At 34.5% G+C, this 24,262-nt stretch overlaps 3 protein-coding genes across 10 annotated transcripts; 1 reads left to right on the forward strand and 2 right to left on the reverse strand.

Annotated features, from left to right (window-relative positions):
- Nucleotides 1-925: 925 nt before the first annotated feature.
- LOC143211451 (putative cytochrome P450 6a14) lies at nucleotides 926-14,109 on the reverse strand. 4 transcript variants are annotated; one of them, XM_076429157.1, is made up of 6 exons: nucleotides 13,326-14,109; nucleotides 9,385-9,761; nucleotides 6,994-7,519; nucleotides 6,226-6,447; nucleotides 2,043-2,294; nucleotides 926-1,508 (listed from the first exon to the last, which is right to left on the reverse strand). In XM_076429157.1, the coding sequence occupies exons 2-6, from the start codon at nucleotides 9,736-9,738 to the stop codon at nucleotides 1,339-1,341; spliced, it is 1,524 nt and encodes a 507-aa protein (XP_076285272.1). In that variant the 5' UTR covers nucleotides 9,739-9,761; nucleotides 13,326-14,109; the 3' UTR covers nucleotides 926-1,338. The 4 variants fall into 4 exon arrangements, with proteins under 4 accessions (XP_076285272.1, XP_076285271.1, XP_076285274.1 ...); XM_076429156.1 differs by having other exon boundaries at nucleotides 12,659-14,109; XM_076429159.1 differs by having other exon boundaries at nucleotides 927-1,508; nucleotides 13,436-14,108.
- A 3,488-nt stretch (nucleotides 14,110-17,597) lies between these two features.
- On the reverse strand, nucleotides 17,598-20,606 carry LOC143211456 (uncharacterized). Of its 5 annotated transcripts, XM_076429172.1 has the most exons (6): nucleotides 20,592-20,606; nucleotides 19,123-19,395; nucleotides 18,734-18,917; nucleotides 18,159-18,650; nucleotides 17,887-18,054; nucleotides 17,598-17,739 (listed from the first exon to the last, which is right to left on the reverse strand). In XM_076429172.1, the coding sequence occupies exons 4-5, from the start codon at nucleotides 18,627-18,629 to the stop codon at nucleotides 17,890-17,892; spliced, it is 636 nt and encodes a 211-aa protein (XP_076285287.1). In that variant the 5' UTR covers nucleotides 18,630-18,650; nucleotides 18,734-18,917; nucleotides 19,123-19,395; nucleotides 20,592-20,606; the 3' UTR covers nucleotides 17,598-17,739; nucleotides 17,887-17,889. The 5 variants fall into 5 exon arrangements, 4 of the variants coding, with proteins under 4 accessions (XP_076285287.1, XP_076285286.1, XP_076285288.1 ...); XR_013009464.1 differs by lacking the exon at nucleotides 20,592-20,606 and having other exon boundaries at nucleotides 17,887-18,044; nucleotides 19,123-19,598; XM_076429171.1 differs by lacking the exon at nucleotides 20,592-20,606 and having other exon boundaries at nucleotides 19,123-19,606.
- On the forward strand, nucleotides 20,428-24,033 carry LOC143211448 (uncharacterized). Its single transcript, XM_076429150.1, has 4 exons — nucleotides 20,428-21,058; nucleotides 21,141-23,552; nucleotides 23,633-23,764; nucleotides 23,843-24,033. Exons 1-4 carry the CDS (start codon nucleotides 20,884-20,886, stop codon nucleotides 23,881-23,883), a joined length of 2,760 nt encoding a protein of 919 aa, XP_076285265.1. The 5' UTR covers nucleotides 20,428-20,883; the 3' UTR covers nucleotides 23,884-24,033.
- The last annotated feature ends 229 nt before the right edge of the window (nucleotides 24,034-24,262 follow it).

A 24,262-nucleotide genomic window follows, 5' to 3' on the forward strand; every position in this document is an offset into this window, starting at 1 on the left:
ATGTCCTATGATCGTCTCCTATGAACGTCTGAATGTCCAACTGCAGACGTCTTGAAGACGTCTTTGTGCTATCTGGACACATAGGTCGCAACTCAACTGCTCTCTTCAAAAATGATGTTGAAGTGCATATAATTTTTGAAACACCTCTGTTCATAATATTCATTCATTTCATAGTTCATAGCAATAAGCTAACTAGTTGTGTAGGAAATTATCAGAAACATGATACTGCTGTTTCCCGAACTATGAAATGAAAGAATATTATGAACAGAGTTGAAGAGAACGGTTTAGGTGCGATCTATGGTTAACATTGTTAGTTAACGGACTAATATAAAATACAGCGGAAACACATCTATAGTTTTGTCAGAACTGGGGCAACTTTAGCCGACTCTCTGTCTACATATGTACATATATCAATAGAGCAGAGACAAGTTCCTTGTCGTCAGTAAAGAGAAAATCAAATTGAATTCTGCATCGTCATAGTGAATTGCGAGAATGTTTTGCTTCCTCATCCTTAGAGTGAATTTGCACAAGATTAAAAATGAGTCGTAACATTATTAGAAAAGGGGATTGGATCTTTCCGCTGAAGGTGCGATAAGATAAAGCAAAGATTTGGCAGCTCTATTACAGCCTATACAGAGTTTGGCAGTAACTAATTACATCAGTATTTAATTACATCTTCAATTACATGTGCAAAAGTGGACTATAATTACAATAAGAAAACGGTTAAATGGTCCAAAATATAAAAATTAGTGGTTTAAACGAACAATTACACTGAAGTAATTGTTAGACTCAATTACAATTACTATAATCGTGTTAAGTAATTGCAATTACTCCTTTCACAATTACTGTAATTGTAATTGTGGTCCGCAATTACGATTACTAGTTGAGCCAAAGTAATTGCAATTACCAACTACAATTACATGTAATTGTAATTTTATTTCCGCAATTTCAAGTAGTTTTAATACAATTACAAGTAATTGTCATTGGTAGTTGCAATTATTTAACGCCAAAATGGCACTAAAAAAAATGTAATTAGATACCTACTCAATGGAAATGTCTAAAAAGAACAAACAAAAAGCATATGTTATATATTATCCGACTCCAACTTCGAAATGATTTAGTAATTAAATTTATTTGCGAAAGCTTGTGTATCAGGCGAAATGATAGAAATATTCATTCCTATTTATTATTAATGAAAATCGTACAAGTGATAAACAAAGTAATAGAGTAATTGTGTAAGTACATATCGAAATCTTTTGGTATGTATTTCTTTTAGATTATTCGATAGCGCTAATATTTTTGTTCGTGTTTTGATCTCTTTGAGGTGTCCGCTTAACGTTACGAATCTACTTTACTTAGTTTTAAATATATTCCTCCGTTTGGACCTAATATCAAGGAACGTTTATCCATTTCATACGGAATCATTGTTTTCTCGCAAACGCTGACTTTAAAGTTGTGCAGGGTTTTTATCAAGCCTATTTTCGTTTGGTAAATTGCGAAACGAGCACCTAAAAGAAAAAGTCCAAATTAATTTTACATACACGTGATATTAAACATTGGAAATATTAAGTGGTGCGCGTCAAAAAGCCACAGAAGTCCTCTAACAATAAGAAATGAACACGTACAAATTAATTAAGGGGAACTATACCCTAATGAAGTAACTAGAAAGGAACTAGAATCTTACTAGATTTTGTGTCGAAACATGGGTTTGCGTGCCTCGGTTTTTTGTCCTTATTTGAGCAGATTTTGGGCTGGGTGAGGGCTCATTCTATAGAGGAAGGTTAAATGCAGCGCGCTCTGCTATTGATTTAACGAGTATATGTTTATATCTAATAATATGAGCGCCCACAGTAGTGAAAAAATTTAGAAAAACACCCGCAGATTTCAATGCATTTTTCTGTCTCTATAAGACTCTTTTTGACTGATGTGACGAGCAGAGCTTCCCTCTTAAGAAGATCGGTTGTTCTTAAATCGTTGATGGTGCAAGATCGACGTCATTTTGCGAACAAGCAAGCGTAATTTAATTTTCTTTGTTGGTTTACCAATGCAATTCCGTGGCCCGTCACCGAAAGGTAAATAGCTCATCGGGTGTCTCGCTGTAACTGCATCTTCGTTAAACCTTTCGGGGTCAAAGACTTCTGGATTTGGATAAATGCTAGGATCATGATGAATCGCATATACTGGGATAATTGCTGCAGTACCTTTAGGAACTGTTACTTTTGTACCACTGAAGGTATAATCTCTGTTGCATACTCTTCGCAGCACAACTCCCACCGGGTACTTTCTGAGTGTTTCTGTTGGTAAGAATGCGTGATTTTACATATCAGATTTGTTCAAAAGATGTACTCTCCGTGCCTCACAAAAAGTTCCTCGAGACGGCACAGGGGCAAACCCAATGGTTAGGCCATGACGACGCACACTGTAGCCGATAATTTGGCTAGAACCGAAAGTGCGAGTGGAATGACCCGATTGTACGGTTTGCTGCCACATTCTTTTTGAATTTCTGCCAGGAGATTTCTTGTGAGGCACGGAGAGTACTGATCGTCTATCAGGAGATGGCAATGATTTCGATAGTGGGGCAGGGGGATCTGCGAGACTCCACTCTTGACGCCAGGCTGCGGACACCAGAGGTTCGCTTAGTAGTCCAGTCAATGAATGCTCGTAAGGGAGGTGTAGAGGGAAATGGAAGGAACACAATTTTTAACTTTGGGACTTTGTTTGGACTAGTTAGGAGGTAAACATACTAAAAGTCCCTACTCCTAGGAGGTGAGCGGTGTACAGGGGGGCACGTAGAAGGTCCCCTTTTTCGGTTTTCCACTTATATCTCGGAAACTATGCGTCTTAGCGATAAGACCATTCTATACGAAATTAAAGCTGACAAAACGTGCCATAAGATTGATTCCATTCAGTTTTTCGCTATCTCACATAGTTTCCGAGATATCCGCGCTCAAAGTTCACTAATTGCGAAAAAGAAATTCTTGCCCCACGTTTTTTGTCTTTGACTAGCTAACTCTTCACCACAATTAGTGAACTTTGAGCGCGGATATCTCGGAAACTATACGAGATAGCGAAAAACTGAATCGAATCTATCTTGTGGCACATTTTGTCAGCTTTAATTTTGTATACATAGAATGGTCTTATCGCTAGGACGCATAGTTTCCGAGATATAAGCGGAAAACCGAAAAGGGGGACCTTCTACGTGCATTTGAAGTTGAAATTGAAAAATTGAAGTTGAATCTGAGAAATTGATGTTGAAACTGGAAAAATTGATGTTGAAACTGAAAAATTGATGTGGAAATTGAGAAATTGATGTTGAAATTCAAAAATTAAAGTGGAAATTGAAAACTTGAAGTTGAAATTGAAAACTTGATATTGACAATGAAAAATTGAAGTTGAAAATGAAGTTTTGAAATTGAAGATAAAATCGAAAAATTGAGGTTGAAATTGGAAAATTGAAGTTGAAAATTTGAAGTTGAAATTGAGAAATTGATGTTGAAACATAAAAATTGCAGTTGAAATTGAAAAATTGATATTGGAATTGAAGTTGAAATTGAGAATTGATGTTGAAACTAAAAAATGGAAGTGGAAATTGAAAAAGTGAAGTTGAAAGTGAAGTGGAACTTGAAAGATTGATGTTGAAATTGAGAAATTGATGTTGAAACTGAAAAATGGGTGTGGGAACTGAAAAAGTGAAGTTGAAATTGAAGTTGAAATGGAAATTGACTAGTGCTGGGATTGCTAGTACTGACAGTGCTGTCAGATCGAGGAAATCGAGGGGAATACAGTTTATCCCCTCTCTGATGACCAGATTAATAACACTGTCCAACACCAAATTTGATTTCAATATACTGTTGGGTCCTTCTTATGGAGTTTTTTGCGCTGATTCCGAATCTGGTTTTAATTTTTTTCCTATACGTCCAGTTTTTGAGAAAATGGAGTTTTAAAAAAAGACATATTTTTCAACTTTAAACAAATATTGCGATGTTATTATAAAAGATATTGAATTGTTGTTTACAGCAAAAGATTCTGTAGACTTTCCCGAATACAGTGATATCCAATATTAATACATTATGATTGTTTAAACATGTTTAAACAATGATTAAAGACGGAGATGCACCACTTTTGCACCAATTTTTGCGGATATTTTCGAATTTATCTCAAAAAATAAGGGTCCAGCGAAAAATTGAACTATACCACGCGAAAGAGCAGACTTTTATCTTGAGAAACCCCCTTGTGAAGTTTGCATGGTCGACGTTTTTACCGAACCAGAAAGCAAAATATCTTCGCCCGACATGCGTTGACGCCAGTGGTGCTCTTCCACTAGCGCGGTCGTTCGTCGGGATACGGCGCGGCGCGCTGCGGTGAAACGGCGCGTGGCTATGAGCGCGCAATTATGTCAGCTTACTTAAATGTAATATTTTATTAAATGTTATATTATTGTTATTTATTATTTATTAGTATATTTATTCTGTATAAATTATTTTATGTATTTTTTAATGTTAGTCTCTCGTTTATAGTATATTTAATACAAAAAATACCTTTTGTAACAAAAAAATAATTTATTCACACACTACACTATTACACTATTTACAATGCTAATATATATGTGTACACTATTCAGATATAATACACTATATCGATTTAATATGGAGCAAACTATTTTAATTATGTATTTAAGTCAATAAAAATAGTCCCGTTTATATTGTGTTTGGACTTATTTTACTCGGAAGAATCTCGAGTGTTCATTGGCACTATAATTACAATACATAGATAAGACGATAATTACTGAAAATAAAATTTTTCAGTCACCGCATTGCAGACTTTCCTTACATTGTATGTATTCCGTTGTCCGTAGACCGTCATTTATTTCAAAATATCGTGTTGGTTCTTAAGAAAACTGATGCCAGAGTTCAGTTTCGGCTTTGTGTTTGTTGAAATCAGTCGTGTCAAGCATTTCAAATCTGCATTGCTACGTATAAAACTTCATAAAAAACATTTATAGTTATTTATAGTATTTTAGTTGTTGTGTATATAATATATGTATTTTAGTAGTGTATTATATCTGAATAGTGTACACATATATATTAGCATTGTAAATAGTGTAATAGTGTAGTGTGTGAATAAATTATTTTTTTGTTACAAAAGGTATTTTTTGTTACAAAAGGTATTTTTTGTATTAAATATACTATAAACGGGAGACTAACATTAAAAAATACATAAAATAATGTATACAGAATAAATATACTAATAAATAATAAATAACAATAGTATAACACATTTAATAAAATATTACATTTAAGTAAGCTGACATAATTGCGCGCTTATAGCCACGCGCCGTTTCACCGCAGCGCGCCGCGCCGTATCCCGACGAACGACCGCGCTAGTGAAAGAGCACCACTGGCGTCAACGCATGTAGGGCGAAGATATTTTGCTTTCTGGTTCGGTAAAAACGTCGACCATGCAAACTTCACAGGGGGTTTCTCAAGATAAAAGTCTGCTCTTTCGCGTGGTATAGTTCAATTTTTCGCTGGACCCTTATTTTTTGAGATAAATTCGAAAATATCCGCAAAAATTGGTGCAAAAGTGGTGCATCTCCGTCTTTAATCATTGTTTAAACATGTTTAAACAATCATAATGTATTAATATTGGATATCACTGTATTCGGGAAAGTCTACAGAATCGTTTGCCGTAAACAACAATTCAATATCTTTTATAATAACATCACAATATTTGTTTAAAGTTGAAAAATATGTTTTTTTTTCAAAGCCATGATTTTCAAAAACTGGACGTATAGGAAAAAAATTAAAACCAGATTCGGAATCAGCGCAAAAAACTCTATAAGAAGGACCCAACAGTATATTGAAATCACAAAAAAAGTTGAAATTTGTTGGACAGTGTAAGCGACCAGTCTACGGTCTTACAATTAGTGTTGGAGTATGCTCATGGTGCTGGAATGGGATAGTGGAAGAGGAAAAGGAGGAGTGGGAAAATCGACCAGTTTTGGTCGATTCTAGCGGCACTGACATAGGACCACATCGCTCATTTCTCGTCACACTAATACGCGCATTTGCTGTCTTCGTCAAGCGATTCGGCTAATAGCGAAGAACGTGTAGCCCGGAGTAGGGATATCACGTGCTCCCTACAAGTTTCTCATTGCCATCTCCTGATGGACGATCAGTACAACACTCATTCACATTAACTGAATGAATATATCCGAGGACGTACCTTTAAAAACTTTGTCTAAATATTTCATGTCTTTTACATCGTCATATTTGAAGGTGTCATCGTTCTTTGCACTGAATTCCTTAATTTCTTCTCGTAATTTATCTTGCATCTGCGGATTCAGAGCCATTTCATAAAGAGCATGACATATAGTGGTTGACGATGTTTCGAAGCCAGCTACGAAGAAGATGAAAGCTTGCGCAGTCAACAAGCTGTCCGTTAATTCTGAAAATGATTACATGCGATCATGGTGCATTTTCATCGAATTAAAATCAAGCTAGTGGACCATTCATTTTTTTTTTAAATTCAATTTTTTTGCTATTTAAAACAGTAAAATCATTAGAAAAATTTAAACATACTGTTACATTATTTTCCACTCTTTTAAACGTGTTAAGAAAGAAAATAAACTTCTATTTCACTCTAGTTTGCTGTAATTCAAGTAGAACATTTTTATTCCGCATAAAAATCTGCTGTCTACTCATCACCATTCACTTCTTATTTCTTATGACTAGACTGCGGATCTTTATGCAAAATAAATATTGTCTGCATTGATTGCAAGAAATAGAAACTAAGTTCAATGTCATGTCTTCCCTTAACGATTGTAACAGAGGAGAAATTATATTATTGACGTATTCAATTTTTAAAATTTTTCTATAAACGCATAAAAATCCGCAGTCTACTTATGACATTTGTATAATATTCGCGTAATGTTCATTTAAAGATTCAAATCGGCCAGCCTGTGTAACAGTTGCAGTGGCGATAAGAGCTTACCGATATTTTGTAATTTATCCGGATGGTTCTTTAACTCTATAAGCATGTTCACGAAATCTGGCCTGATCACGTTATTCTTCTCTCTGTATTTTATCGTGTCCGTTATGACGCGCGTGAAAAATTTCGTAACTTTCGACGGTGGTTGCAAGTACATTGCCAAATAGTACAGTCTCGGGGCATGTTCTCGTAGCTGCTGCTTCACGAGAGTCGCCAGCGAAGTCGAAAAGATCACCTTTCCGATTCGCCGAAATTGACTCTCTTCGTTGGACAACGCGTTCATATTAATCCCAAAGGCACAACTACCGATCACGTCAGTGGTGAACTTCGCCGCTACCTCGCGACACTCTATCGGCTCCCCTTTCTCTTCCAGTTTCTCCAAATATCTCTCTAGTTGCTCCGAGCATTCTAGTATCAGGGGAAACATTTCTTTGAGTTTCCCGGATGTGAAAACTGGCGAGAGCTTTGTTCGCAATGGTCGCCATTTCTTTGCCTCTAAGTTGAAAATATTCTCGGCTAACGGGTCCACCTAGAGCGACAGTAATATCGACATTTTTAATTTTGATATTATGCTGCCTGTACAGTGACCTGTGCAAAAGTCTTGAGCCACTACCGACACACTAGAAAATATCTTTATTATACTCTTTCTATAAAGAACGTACCAGGGTGTATAAAAAGTAATGGTCACCTGTCCTAAGGGTGAATCTACACCAGGAATCCGAAAATCTGTGACGTTCGGGTACCCAAATATTATGTCGCGGGTCGGATGGTTCCTGAATCCGATTTTATGCGCATTCTTTCAGATTATTAAATGTTTTCGTATTCTATATAAATGAAATCAAATTTTAATAAAAATCTACATCAAAAAAAGAAAATAGTGCGTCGCATTGTATGAAAACTATTTTATTCCAAACTAGGGGATTCCGCTCCCTTGATAGACAAGAACAGACGTGGGCTTAGCTCTAGTCCAGTCAACGAAAAGTTGTAAAGGGAAATGGAAGGAACACAATTTTTAACTTTGTATCTTTGTTTGGACTAGTGGGGAGGTAAACATACTAAAAGTCCCCACTCCTAGAAGGTGAGCGGGGTGCAGCTGGGCACGTAGAAGGTCCCCTTTTTCGGTTTTCCGCGTATATCTCGGAAACTATGTGTCCTAGCGATAAGACCATTGTATACAAAATTAAAGCTGACAAAATGTGCCATGAGATAGATTCGATTCAGTTTTTCGCTATCTCGCATAGTTTCCGAGATATCCGCACTCAAAGGTCACTACTTGTGCTGAAGAGTTAGCTAGTCAAATCCAGCAAAAATTTCTTTTTCACAATTAGTGAACTTTGAGCGCGGATATCTCGGAAACTATGCGAGATAGCGAAAAACTGAATGGAATCAATCTTATAGCACATTTTGTCAGCTTTAATTTTGTATGGAATGGTATTATCGCTAGGACACATAGTTTCCGAGATATAAGCGGAAAACCGAAAAAGGTGACTTCTACGTGCCCCCCTGTAGCCCGCTCACCTCCTAGGAGTAGGGACTTTTAGTATATTTACCTCCTCACTAGTCCAAACAAAGTCCCAAAGTTAAAAATTGTTCCTTCCATTTCCCTCTACGGCCCCAATGAGCATTCATTGACTGGACTACTCGTACATCAAACGGCCGGGAGAAATGCGAACAGCGGGGCCCCGGCCGCTCCACATACGAGCCTACAGGTATGGGAGGAAAGGGTATAAGTCCTGGGTGATGGTTTTTCTAATGGGTAGTGGGGGATCCGACCAACAGATCCCCTGAGCCCCACATTACCCCCTTCAGGCGTGCGCAAATGTATTTTTTCCATCACCTTTACCAAAAAAAGGGGGATTCCGCCCCCTGTTCTCTTCGCTTACCAACCCCCGTGGTGCCTTCAGGCTTCGCCACTCGGAGTTTTTGCGTGGCAGAACTATTTTATGCATATAATAGAAAGATTTCTAAATGCGGGTTGAATACCCTTATCACACCTGATTTTTTGTCATCGACAATAACAGCAACATTGTAATTACTAGACTGCGGATTTTATACATTTATGAGAAAAATGGGCACGTACAATTTAAAGCAGTGAACGAATTAGGAAGATTTAAGGACATGTGTGTATTAATTTCAGCTTAATAAGACGATTAAAAGAAGAAAGAAATTTCTATTTGGCTCCTGTGTCTTGCAATCAGTGCAAACATTTTTTATTTTGCATAAAAATCCGCAGTCTAGTAATTACTATTCAATCCAATAACGATTGAAGAAAGAGTTGAATCCGATTTTATCGGATTCGGGTTCCCGACCCGATTTCGACTTCGGGTACCCGAAATTTCCTGTCGAAATCACTGCCACATCTTGATGGACGATTAATGTGTATGTAATATGTACCTTATAGATCCTATCGTGCAGAATGTTTCCCCGATCACCGAAAACAGAGAAGTCCTTTATGAGAACATCCTTGATGAGATCCAGGTCACATATAAGGGCTTTAGGGCTTCCTTTTACAAATATCCCAACAATGGGCTCATTCTTGTATTTGTCGTACACTTCTTTGGCATATACGCCAAGTAACGTTCTTCTCAAGACAGCATCTTTAGCAGTGCCAAATATGGGTATTGGTTGAGGTCCAGGTACACCTCTACTCTTCCAAAAGTCAAAGGATGATGTTAAATAATAATAAACAGCGATTAGCACCAAAAAAATGGCACCGAGTATTTGGAGTATTTGGAGATTGTCAACCATGGTGGCTCACTGTTTATTGTTTGCTGAAAATAATAATACACGAACCAAATCGATTAAAAATTAGTTATAGCATTTACGAATACAGTTACCGTCTCTCTGTCATTAACGGGTGAGTCTGAAAATATATTTAAAATATTGTTACAACAATTATATGGTTAAGAAAGTAGAAGAAAAGCATTTAACCAAGAGGCCAAAAGATTGCTGTTTAACACTAGGTTTACGGGACACGTCAAAATGACGGATTCTAATATTGTTAATTTGCGGTTATCAAGATTGTAAAGATGCTTTCCTGAGGAATTATTTACCAAATTTGTTTCTTTGGGTATATATGATTGGGGAAAAAATATGTAAAAAAACTTTCTAAAAACCACGCTTATATTAAAATGCACTAAAAAGGAGAAAACAATTTTTTTAGACATTAGTCACTATAAATAAAAGCGTGGAACGCTAAACTATATTGACGTAATCTTCGTGGGCGCTCCACGCTTTTATTTATAGTGACTAATGTCTTAAAAAATTGTTTTCTCCTTTTTAGTGCATTTTGATATAAGCGTGGTTTTTAAAAAGTTTTTCTTATTTATTTTTTTATTTTCTACTTTTTAGTCTTTTTTAAATGGAACGCAAGATATAGTAATTGTACTGGTATGAAATAGTAAGATATATAGAAACGCAAGGTACATACATATATGGAAACCCAACAAAAACATCCTGTAAACAGGAGCCAAGTTCCTATGGCCGTAAAAAGTTGTGAGATCAAACAAAATACGGCCAAGTTCGTTAGCTTAGAAATACCTCTTACAATACTGAAAAAAGCGTTTGTAAAAATTAGTTTAAAAGAACGCTATTTAATTTTTAAAGAGTTAAATGGAGGGCTAAATTATTCAAACTTGGCCGCTACCTAACACCTTTTATGGCCATTGGTTTAGAACGTAATGCATGCAAATATACAGTGGGTGTACAAAGTATTCGTACACCTTTTAAGAACTAATAATTTCTTTATAATTGTACCAAACGATCTGAATTTTTATAATCAATTAGAAGCATTGGTTTACGAAATGATATGCGAAAAAGATTTTCCAAAAATTATAATTTACAAGGTTACATGCAGAAATAAAAAAGGCAATTTTTAAAACTTTTTTATTTGAGCCCTTAATGAAAATTTAAAATATATATTTTGTAGATCTGTGTTAGTTATACACATGCTGTAAATTTCATCGAAATCGATTAACATACATACGAGCTACAAGCGGTTAAAAATTGTGAAAATCGTAGTTTTACACGACTTTTGATCAGTTTCTGTTTAAAATTCACAGAATCGTTCATCTTTCCATGCGTGTCGTTTTTTCCTGCGTCAACTGATTTCGATGAAATTTTCTGTATGTGTATAACTAACATAGATCTACAAAATATATATTTTAAATTTTTATTAAGGGCCCAAAGGAAAAAGTTCTAAAAAATGGCTTTTTTATTTTTGCATTTAACCTTGTAAATTACAATTATTTGGAAAATCTTTTTCGCATATCATTTTGTAAACCAATGCTTCTAATTGATTATAAAAAAGCATGTCTTTGGTACAATCATAAAGAAGTTATTAGTTCTTAAAAGGTGTACGAATACTTTGCACACCCACTGTAGATATCGATACTCTTGAAGTATCGAAGTATTGAAGATACTTTCGTGTAAGTATCAACGAGGTACGAATTCCTTTGATAAAGTTAATACAATCGATACCCTTATCGGTCCAATCACTATGCAGTTTAATGATCGCTAGCGGCTTATCACAAAACGCTTTTATCACAAAAATAAGTAGATCAAATGAAAAACTGAAACATTTAAAATATTTAAACGTACTGTTATATTATTTTCAACTCATTCAAATAATTAAGAAAAGAAATAAATGTCCATCTAGCTTGTGCTATATTAATGCTATATTACTAATATTCAGTGATTTCTATATTTCAGTAATTTTTACAAAAAATCGTTATTTGTTTATTTATTAAGACGAAATCTTTTAAACATCTCGACAAGTTTGAGTATCTCTACAGTTAGTTACGCTATAATGCTAATAAGAATAAAAACGTCTTCGCAGTGCTTCATCGCATTTCATCTATTTTATATAATTTCGTATTATTTTCTTATAAAAAACGAACTGAAATTATTTAATACATTATATCAACAAGAAAATGTGTTACACAGTGTTGGTATCTTACACACGACATAATACAGAAAACCTACTACACAGATAGAGCAAAGTATAATTAGACAGCAGATCTCCAAAATTTTTTACCTAAATTTCAACAAACTGACAATGAGTGAAACAGGAATGTATTTTCTTTCTTAACCCCTTCGGCTACAATATCGTGTGGGAGACGTGATACATCGATCAGACTAAACGTAAAACACTCGTGTGAGAGACGTGGTTCGTCGATCGGGCCAAACTTACAATTAGTTAAACAACACACGTGGGAGACGTGGTATTTCGTGGACAAACTAGAACTACCGAACTAGTCAAGATGGCAGGAAACAAAAAAACGAAAAACATCTTGCAAAATAAAATTAGTTGTATCTTGAATATGTACAATTTACATATCAAAAGACGTGTGCGATTTTCACAACTTCGAACGCTCAGCCAAACCGAAAATGACTCGACGTGTAACCGATCATGTTGTTTACGGCACGCGCGGCAAGGGGTTAATATATTATATGATAGTATTTTCAAATTCTTCTAATGTTTTTACTGTTATAAATTACACCTATACATTTTTTCCATAGATGCATAAAATCCGCTGTCTAGTTATAAACCGCCAACCTTGAAATGGAACTACTAGTTCTACCAAAACCAGTCAAAATGACTGGTCTTTAAAAAATATGTAATAATACAATATTTTTATATATGTATTGATTTATTACACTATCTTACTGTAGTGGTAATCTTCTAGCTTTAGACCCTCCTTTTATTTTTCCCAACTGGATCTTGTATACTTTCATTTTCGTCTTCAGAACACAAACACGTCTTCTCTCTTTTACGTAAATTAAAAATATTTTTTAATTCACTTTCCGCGGACTCCTGAACATTTTCTTTGTCTCTATAATCTCATTATTACTATTTATCCTATTATTACTATTTAGCCTCCCCTAAACGTAACATTTACCCTATTTATTACTATTATCACTGTAAAGTTCAATTTCACTTTCCTCTGATTTACTTTCTTCATGCTCATACAATTCCCTATACTGTCATCGTTTTGCCATTTTTAGGGCTAGTGAAATATTGTTATATAAAAAAGAATTAGGTCCTATTCCAACGGCTATGGTATACAAAATGACCGCGTGAAACATAACATCGATGACTAATATGTTACGTTACATCGCAGCTATGTTTATGTTTATGTTGTGGCGCCAAAATAAGACGTTGCGCAAAACATCAATAAATCTATCTAAATATCTAATAAACGATTTCGCGTTCGGTAAACAAATTTAATACTTTTCCACTTAAAGAAGTACCAGTCAAAATGACTGGTATTGGTATGATACAGAATTATTTTGATTCTGAATAAATTAAACGAAAATAAAATTCATTATATTACCCCTTTAATTATTATCGCTGTAAAACCAGTCATTTTGGCTGATCTGGTAGTTCTAGTGTTAAACGAAGCTGTATATTTGCTGTTTTGATTGGAATTACACTAGGCATTACCAAGACACTCGAAACATTGAACTAAACATGATACAAACACGCGACACAGTAGAAACGTGACGTAAGGATAACTGAAGAAGAAGAAGATTACTTTTTAAAGCACGGTGCTTAACTTCCGGTTTCTCCGAGCACATGAAAAGTGAACGAGAGTAGTGTCTCCGCAACGCGATGTCTCGTTTTATAAGAGCGCGGAAAGATAAAACTAATGATTGTAAACGTATAGAGTTGCCAATCATTCTACGTTGCTTATAAATGTGTTTCTCTCATTTCTCCCGTGATCTTATCTCCGATGTGTAAACAAAGACACAATTGTATGTTCGAACTGATTACGTTGTACGAGAATGAGAATCTCCATTGTAAATCAACATATGCGTACACCCAAATAGCACAGTCACTAGAAATTATACAGGGTGTCACAGAATAAGTCTAACTCCCGGAAATGGGAGGTTCCTTGGGTCATTTGAAGCGACATTTTCCTTTGCAAAAATGGCGTCCGCGGCTTTGTTTAGCAGTTATTAACGAAAAACACGGACCAATCAGAGCGCGCCCTGGGCTCATGATACTATATTTGTAAGAGATAAAAAATTTATATGATTTTTTCAATAAATATAAAACTTCCTAAATAATTTATTTAAAATAAAACTTTGAATAAATGTATATCTTGAACACGTACGCTACTGTGCAAAAGAAAGAAGCACCCAGTATAATTATAATGCATACATAATTAATACTATTATTACTTTATTCTTCATTGTAATACCTTAATAAAACATATAGAATGAACATCTGTATCTCAAATACAGTTTATATAGTCCAGTCAATGAATGCTTAAAAAGGGGGTGTAGAGGGAAATGGAAGGAACACAATTTTTGACTTTGGGACTTTGTTTGGACTAGTTAGGAGGTAAACATACTAAAAGTCCCCACTCCTGGGAGGTGAGCGGGGTGCAGGGGGGCACGCAGAAGGTCCCCTTTTTCGGTTTTCAGCTTATATCTCGGAAACTATGTGTCCTAGCGCGATAGGACCATTCTATACAAAATTAAAGCTGACAAAATGTGCCACAAGATTATGATTCGATTCAGTTTTTCGCTACCTCGCATAGTTTCCGAGATATCTGCGCTCAAAGATCACTAATTATGAAAAAGAAAATAGCCGGGTGTAATTCACCCCCGGCGGGATTTTAATCGAGCTTGAACCATTCGCCTACCCAAAAAGACCCCTCTCTGACAAGTTTCAGCCCCATATCTCATCTGTAAGGGTAGTTATTGAGAAAAATCGAAATGCCAGTTTTTGGCCCATTTTCCATTGACAATTAAAAATTCTGAAAAAAATCTGACACATTTCGGATACCAAGCCACATATTAGGTATCATTTCCAGATGTTTCCGTTGCAAACTATGGTTGTCAAAAATGAAAAACACGAAAAAAAATCGAAAAAATGCAGATTTCATATAAAAGTAGGTCTCGTACCACTTCAGAATTAATTTAGCAATGAGATATTATCAAAAGTATTATACTCAATTTTTTCAGATTTTTATGAGTTGTGCCACAATGTTGAAAAAAATAAAAACCACTTTTTCGGCGTTTTTCCTAAGTTACACTAATTTCTTCTGGTAAGAATAATAGTAGTGATAGTAGAATAATAGTAGTAATAGTAGTAAGAACCGAAAAAACATCCCGCTCACCTCCTAGGAGTGGGGACTTTTAGTATGTTTACCTTCTAACTAGTCCAAACAAAGTCCCAAAGTTAAAAATTGTGTTCCTTCCATTTCCCTCTATAACTCTTCGTTGCCTGGACTAATAATTGATTATTTCATGATACAATGCCAAATTCTTTGAAATTATCCTGTCCATTCTTTCCGTATACTTACACTACCTTCTACAGAATGGAGCTATTCAAGAGGAAATGAATTATTTTTTGGTTTTCAAAAAGTGGAAAGTGATTATAATATAAGAAGTAGGGTTGCTTTTCTGCAAAATGGAGAAGTTCATATTTAAATAAATCATAACATTCATTCTCTTTTAAAATTTATTGTAATTGTGAGTATTGAGGAATTAAATGAATTTTTAAAAACTGTTGACAAATTATGGAAGTAATGAAATATTTATTAAGTCAGCAACTTAAGTTTGATTGTAATGTGTAATAGATATTTCAATACTTTAATTCATATTAGATGTTAATAAATTCTTATTGCTATTTATGCGATATAAACTATTATATTATATAAATAAATTGTGTATATAATTAAGTGTGTGATTTTTTATGGACAGGAATTAGAATGAAGATGACAAATTGTATTAAAAAGTAAAATCATTTTTATTTTCGCCCTCTTCCATTTCTCTTCATTTGTACAGTCATTTCTACTGAATTCGTTTCTCTTATTGGTGCATTCATATTTCTATTTGGCACATTTGGCCTAACTAATTTTTTCTTCTAAAAATCGCATAAGTACATTTCAATATGAAAATAATAATATCTTTATTGATGCAATAAAATTACGTAAAAAGATTAAATAGACACTACATGTAAACACATACTCGAAATGCCATTGCAACACTCATTTTTTGGTAATATTTAGGTCTTATATGTTGTTCATCCAAATGATAACTAGATTTTAAGTTAAATCCGTGAGGATTTTTATTGAATACAAATGTTTCAAAGAAACTACACCATCCGGAGTCTGCATGTAACAAAAACACATTTTTCAATTATTATACTAAATAATAGTTGGAAGAAATTCTATGATCATCACACATTAGGAAATATGTACTTTGCAATTTCAAACAATATAAACACGATCAAACTTTCGTATTGTCTAACTTCGAATATGCTTTTTTCTTATTTTTACTTGTAGATTATGCTCCTATTAATATTGCCGGAAAAGTACGAGACACTCTGTATGAATTGTATGTACTAAAATTTGACCACATTTGACTCACCCAAATTCCTGCATATCGATCAAACTGAGAAAAATAATTTCTAAGACATTTCACCAAATGTGGAAAATCGGAAATAAACCACAAGCGTCTTTCTGTGTCTGCCACATGCTGTATACTAACACAGTCTTCTTTTACTCCAAATATATTCCACATGGATCGATTCCATGATGCTCCATCTGACACTACAGCGTCTATTTTCAATCCTGATTGTTCGGTTAGAATAATACACTCCATAATAATTTTGTGTAAAATTGTTGCACTTCTGTTGCCAATACTCAGGAAGCAAGCCAAAGATAGAACCCATGTCCCTTTAAAAGGCTGAAACATAAGCACCAATGCATGGTCCCCCTTTTTCGTTTTCTGATCCTCCCTAGTATGCTGGCCTAAAACGACGAAGCCTTCAACTTTTAGGTTCATGCGATTAAAGTATAAAGTTTGCGATAATTTCATTTCGTCGACCAATAAGACACCTATAAAACAATATTTTATATACATCATTACAGCAGACTCCTGCATAACCGACCACTGTGGGACCTTTGACCGGTCAAAATGGAGCTGGATAATTGACTGTATATAAATTATCGTATATAAAAATCACATTCCTATTGTAGTTATCCGATTATCTAAAAAGCTTTGTTGTATAATAATAATCCATTTTTATAAATCAACAAAATTGATTTATGCAAATTAAATGTATTCGTACCTCGTACATCGTTAGATTCCATGTCTGCCGTTTCCTTTTTTAACAATTCAAATGTACTCATTTGAAAACCGTAACAACCTTTTACATTCTTCATGTAACGATTTAAAGTTTGAATGGACGGCAATGTTAAAATATTGCGCGATCTTAGATGATTGTACGTTTTTGTGCTTTTGTTTCGCATCAAAATACACTCATATATCCATTCCATTGCATATTTTATGCCCTTCTTATTGTTAGATTTCGCTGCTGCAAAACAAGCTTCGACAGCTAATTGCTGATTTTGCGGCAATTCTTTAATAACTTTTCTCATCACCTTCTTGTTGCATCTACTGCATTCATCTTTTAAATATGCAACTTTATTGTACAATTTTGAAATCTACAAATATTAGTTGAAATTAGAATTACAATTAAAACAGTCACTGAATTTTGTAAAAAAATATATCTAATGTACATACTATGCTTCGAAGTCTCTCTTCTCGACGTTTATAGTTACAATTCGATGATTGTAATGTTCGCTTTTGTTTTTTAATTTTTTAATGTTCAATTTTATGTTACGCTCTTCTCTTAATGTCATCTTCCAACTTCTTCTACAAGGTAAACACCTCATTTTCTCTTCTAATACATACTGCGTTTTAATTGTAAAACCGTGACACTTTGTAATTCTGTAAAAGGAATAAGTACATTTTATTTTAAGTACATATTATTAGATGTATAACTACTACATATATAACTAATTAAATAAAAGAAAACTTCTTAAAAAGTAAAAATAGATATTTTTATAAATATAAAAAACTAAAATAAAATTTTACTTGTTACTTCTGTAAAACATAAAATATAATTTGATACAATAATCTGTCTTCATCATTAACTTTTTCGCAAGGAAAAAAATTGTTCACTGTCATCAAAATTTGTTTGATTTCTTCTATATTTTTAATTATCTTCGTTTCAAAAGAAATCTCGTTGTCTCCTATAAATACCTTTTTTATATATTAATAACATTGTAATGAACATTATACATAGATGTAAACATATATGTTTGCGCACGTGAGTGTGTATTGTTATTTTATTCAATCATATTTACCTGTGCTTTCAAATTTGCTGCAAGAACAACGCGTCTTAGAATACGTGATAAGTCTTCAGTCCAGCATGTCCACATCAAATAGCTATCAGTAATGTTTGTTAACCACTGTTCTTTAGGAACCTTGATATTTCTTGCTATACTTAAATCTTCCTTTGAAAATTTGGTTCTTTCCTCTTCTAGCACAACACATCTGCCTTCTGTTTGAGTTGTGCTGTTTATCGCATACGACGTAGATGGAGTTCGGTGTAGCGTCGATTCATTGTTGTAGCTATCTTCTATTTGCCTACAATATGGTACAGCAATCGGTGGGAAAATCGAAGAGACAGCTCCCCTTTTTAAAATTGCTCTTTTCCTTCCTACGTAGATGATTGTTCCATCATTTTGAACAAATGCATCTTCTTTAATAATATCTTCTATGTTGAAGTGCAATTCACAAATTGTGCTGTCCTTGGTTATTTTACTACTTTGCATACTTATAATATTGTACCAAGACTGAAACAAAGACATTCAACAATAAAATTATAAATTTCAGCTGTTAAATATGATATATTTAATATAAATATATATGTATATACCCATAAGATGTATTTAATTTTGGAAGAAAAATTAAAATATTATTTTTTTTGGAACATAAATATGCAATATTTTATGGAATATAAATGTGCAAACAGTAAAGAAGCTTTTCTTAGTCGATTCACTTCGGCCTCTCCTTGAATTGCATCCTTTGATACAACAGGCCATTTTACTCCACAAAATGAACTTAAAAAAAAAAGATAAAAATGTGTTAATACCGTTATTTATTTAAATACGATTTATTTATATGAATATTTTTAGGTTATAAAAACTATATTTAAAATTTATGCTGGAGTTAATTCTGTATGAAGTAAATTATAATTTCATGTGAGTACAAATAATACTGTAACCAATCTATGAGTACTTTGAAATGGATTTTGAAAAGTATTACCTGAATATTCACACTTTTACTAGTAGTCCATCTATGCTCGAGTCCAAATGAGTCCAAATAAGAATGTAATTACTAGCCGACGAATTTGAGACTCTACTGCGCATATGACTCTAAAGGAACTCGTTCATTGGCTAATCTCCCTACTCGTACTCCGCCGACCACGCGATCATTGGCTGACGTCATGAATTTTATGACTGACGCGCAACAACATGCGCAGAACGAATACATTCTTATTTGGACTCAAGTATACTTGGCGACAAACTAAACCAGGGACTGAAAACTGTTATGTTATCGGTTCCGGTTCTCGAAACAGTTATGAAGAACCGAAATGATGTTATAACTGTTACGAGAATATCGGTTCTGGCTTATATCGGTTACGGTTACGGTTCTGGAGAACCGATATTATTTCGGTTCTGTAACTGTTATTTTTCGGTTCTGGATTTCGGTTCCGGATTTCGGTTCCGGATTTCGGTTCTATCATACTGTATTGTGTTCGGTCAGTTCGGTCTTATATATTTATTATGTAAGTAGATATTTTTCGTTATTTATAATTTAAACAATCTTTAAATAAATAAATTTTTATAATTTATTCCTATATTCGTTATTTAAATTGTTATTTCAATCATTTATTGATAAAATAATTGTACCAATTTTTATAATTTGTTTCTATATTCGTTATTTGAATTGTTATTTCAATAATTTATTGTTAAAATAATTATAAAAATTTATTTATTTAAAGATTGTTTAAATTATAAATAACGAAAAATATCTACTTACATAATAAATATATAAGACCGAACTGACCGAACACAATACAGAATACAGAATGAAAGAACCGAAATCCGGAACCGAAATCCAGAACCGAAATCCAGAACCGAAAAATAACAGTTACAGTCCGAAATAATATCGGTTCTCCAGAACCGTAACCGTTATAAGCCAGAACCGATATTCTCGTAACAGTTATAACATCATTTCGGTTCTTCATAACTGTTTCGATCAGAACCGATATACAGGGTGTCCCAAAACTCGTGAAAATCCCGAAAGGGGGTGGTTCCTGAGTCCATTCTAAGAGACATTTTCCTTTGCACCAAAGTCAACTGCGGCTTAATTTGTTTAGGAGTTATTAACGAAAAACACGGACTGGTCACGATGCGATGTCACGGCGTACCGCGACACTCGCTTGCCGGCGCGGCTTGGCGCGCCGGGCCAGGGCGCGCTCTGATTGATCCGTGTTTTTCGTTAATAACTCCGCAGTTGACATTGGTGCAAAGGAAAATGTCTCTTAGAATGGTCTCAGGAACCACCCCCTTTCGGGATTTTCACGAGTTTTGGGACACCCTGTATAACAGTTTGAAACTGTTATTTCCAGAACCGTTTCAGTCCCTGAACTAAACTCTATCTATCACACTTTTCTGAAGGAAGTCTGAACACCTCTATAATCTATAATCAGAGAGGATACTATAATACACCGTGGACTGAAGTCTGAGTCTGAACCAGTCTGAAGTCTGAACCGCACTCACGCGCGAGTGTCGTCGTAGTCGTGTCGTCTGCTTGCGTTGAGCTGAAAAACATATGCTAGTTGTGCTTCTACGTTACCGTTACTCTGTATAATCCTCGTCACGGCGAGCGCCATCTTAAAGTGCATTTAATTTGAAATTGTTTCCGTTGAGCGGTTGAGCGATCAGTTGATAGTTTACTTGAGTTGATAGTTTACTAGTTTACTTGTTTATCGGAAAACTCCGATATTTTCTACAGCATAAAATGTCAAATTTTATAAATAGATACAAAAGCCAACCGTTTGGCTTTGCAAATCAAGATGTGGGTCGTTCTATTCGCGCGGAGAAACATGCAAGCCGACGCAAAACCGTAAGAGGTAAAACTTTTAACGAAAACAGAAATATATTGGACAGTTCGTTGAAAGAAGCACTGACTGAAAGTATGTGAAATTCATTTGATAGTGTTTAGTACATTATTATATTTGTGTCACTGTTGTTTATTAGATTGTTTATCGATTTTAGAACCGAAGATACCTACAGCAGCTGAAACTCGTATGGCAAGACTATTGAGGTGGAAGGTAGATCGCGACAGACGTAAAAAGCTAGAACAAGCTAAAAAGAAACGTCCTTTCATTGTTGGAAAAGTTCATCATAAAATATACTCACCGATCTCGAAGGATGAACATGCTACTTCGATCGTTGCAAGCAAGACAGTATGTAAATCGAACAAATGTGTACCTCCGGCCCCACCAAAAAGAATAACAAGAGCTACAGAGAAAAGATTAATGCTTAAAGCTCAGTTAAACAAAATAAATAACGTTCCAATGAAAATAGATAATTCTGTGAAAAACAAGCAGCCCAAACTTTCAAAGAGACAGGAAGAGTCCTTTGCTCCGGAAGGTTACGAATTTAAACCACCGAAAAACTTAAAAAGAGTGCCTTTATTTGGTCGGGAGACTAATAGCATAAACGATAGCTTCAACTACACTTTGACACCATTTACAAGAGTTTCAAGGGTCAGTAGAAAAAGTAGTGTTACAAATCTTCCTGCACAACCAATAAACACCATATTAAACACATCGTATACTATTGAAAAAAAGCAAGATGATGATAATGATTGCAATACAGATGAAGATTCCACTGAATCACTTGTATTAAGACTGTCGCCCAATGATCAGAAATTGCTCAATTCATCTAGTAGACATAGTAGTAGAAGTAGAAAGAATAATGATGACAGTAGTAACAATGTTAACAAGAAAGATGAAGAGAGTAATAAAAAACTTAATGACTCCCAAAAAGAAGAAGAAAAGGAGAAACAGATGAAGAGCAGTTTCAATCTTAATTGTACAACAAATGATTCTATTCCAACAAAGGAGTCTGTTACGAAAAATGTCAATATTTCAGTTGAAGAGGAGGAACGTACGGCGCAATACTTTGAGTTGCTTTTAAATAAGGAAATAGAAAGGCAAAGCCAATTGTGTGAGAAGTGGGTGAAGATAAAAGAAGAACCGGGAGTTACAGAAGACGCGCATTATCAAATTAATCAAGCTATTGGACAAACAAACTTATTAATGAATAAGAAATTTGTAAAGTTTCGTAATTTAGTTTCTGATTGCACAACGGGGCAAGGAGAAATGTTGGTCACGTGCAATGATTTACAAGGTTTCTGGGACATGATGTACATAGAAGTAGACGATTGTAACTTACGATTTCAAAAGTTAGAACAACTTCGTTCACGAGGATGGGAAGAGGAGCAAGTAATCGCTATTAAGAAACCTCGCGCTAGAAAGAAAGAAGCTGCGACGAGAAAAGCTGTACGTACAAAATCAAACGGCCTTGGAGCATTTCTAGCAAAGAGAAAACAGAATATGGTCGAAGGAACACAAAATAATAATGAGACGAAAAACCCTGGAATTGTCAATAATGAAATTTTAAGTAGTAAATATGAAAACAATGAAAATAGTCCAAATTGTAAATTTCGCGTGTTGCGAAAACTGCAACTTTCTGATACAAAGAAGCTCGAAAGTCCTTTGACTATGATCAAAATAAGTCGAATGTGCAAAACACCTGAAGTTCGATTAGACGACACCATACCCTATATTAATCTCCGTCAAACACCATCGAGAGGTATATTAAAACAGTTAAAGCATTCTTGTACGAAATTAGCACACAAGGTTAATTTTAATGACAATGTAGTATCAACAAACAAAGATGAAATAAAAAATTCAGCTGCTGTACTTACTGAAAGAGATGATCTTGACTTCGACTGTGTTGGTCAGGAAACTAATGCAGGAAGAAAGTTAACTTTCAGCGATAACAGCTTCGAAGAGCCTACAAATGTTTTTGACGATGGCAGAAATTCGGATTCAAAGAAGTATGCAAATACAAATATGTGTGCACAAAAGACTGTACCAACCACAAACATCGTATCTGCAACACCATTACAAAAATCAATGTTGGATTGTAAATCGAGTACACCATCGCCAAGCAGAAAATTGACAAGACAGGATGCTTTTGACAAAGACGATGAAAGTCCACCATTGAATATCGTAGTTTCTACACCGTTCAAGGAAGTTGTAGATAATACAGATTCGAATGAATCCAAACAGAAATTGCAGAAACACGTGTCTGTAAACAAAGAACAGAAAACAGCTGAACAACACAGCGACAATATAAGAATATTAAGAAATAGAAGTATTATTCCAGGAAATACACCGACACAGAAAAAAAGATACTCTAGAAAACTGTCAATGAATGTGCAGGAATTAGAATACAAAGAAAATAAAACTCCTACGAAAGCTAAAAGTAAAAGTTTGAATAAAGATAATACACTTGTTCAATCAGAAGTAGATTTACATGAGGCTATTCGTGGCATGAGTTTAGAAGAGGAGCATGGAAGAAGACGATCTAGCCGAAGAAGCGTCAAATTTTCTGGTAATAACGATTCCAAGCGTACAGTTAACAATATACTTTTGGTAGATTTCAATTCTTTAAATAAATGTATTTTCTTACAGAGAAAGAATGCAGTGGCTGTGTAGATAAGCAAACATTTTCTATGACCCCTCATGTTAGACGGAGTAGAGCGCAGTCCACTGAAAAGAAGAGAAGCATGGCAACTAAAGAATCAACTGACACAACAGAAAAACGTAAATATACCTGGCAGCTTTGTTTGTCTTTATTTTTAATCTGTGAATATAGTTAGGTATTAAAAATTTTTATTGCAGTTCCTGAACGGGTCCGCAGGTCTAGGAGCAGAAAAGCATAATTACCAAACTAAAATGCACGTTTTAATTTCCTTGCGAAGTAAAAGCAGTCACAACATATTTTAATACATGACATAAATACATATTTTAATACATAACATAAAGTGCAAAAAAGTTAATACCATTTAATAGTAAAGGCTTTTTAAAAATTATTCAGAGCATTTTATTTGAGAGCAAAATATTAGTTTAATAAGAGGTAGCACTCCGATTCGTGAGACGCTGGCAATTTACTGCATCTCGCGGTTAGTTTCTACGCTAGATGTGTTTTCTCGATAATTGTTCAAAACACGGGTACGGTCAGGAATACTATTCTTTAATTTCTGCCGAACGTAGGAAAGGACAGCGATCCTCGAAAGGTATAATGACAAAACTTTTTTATTT

Source organism: Lasioglossum baleicum, chromosome 8 (genome assembly GCF_051020765.1).
Source record: "Lasioglossum baleicum chromosome 8, iyLasBale1, whole genome shotgun sequence".
In the NCBI taxonomy this organism is placed as follows: domain Eukaryota; kingdom Metazoa; phylum Arthropoda; class Insecta; order Hymenoptera; family Halictidae; genus Lasioglossum; species Lasioglossum baleicum.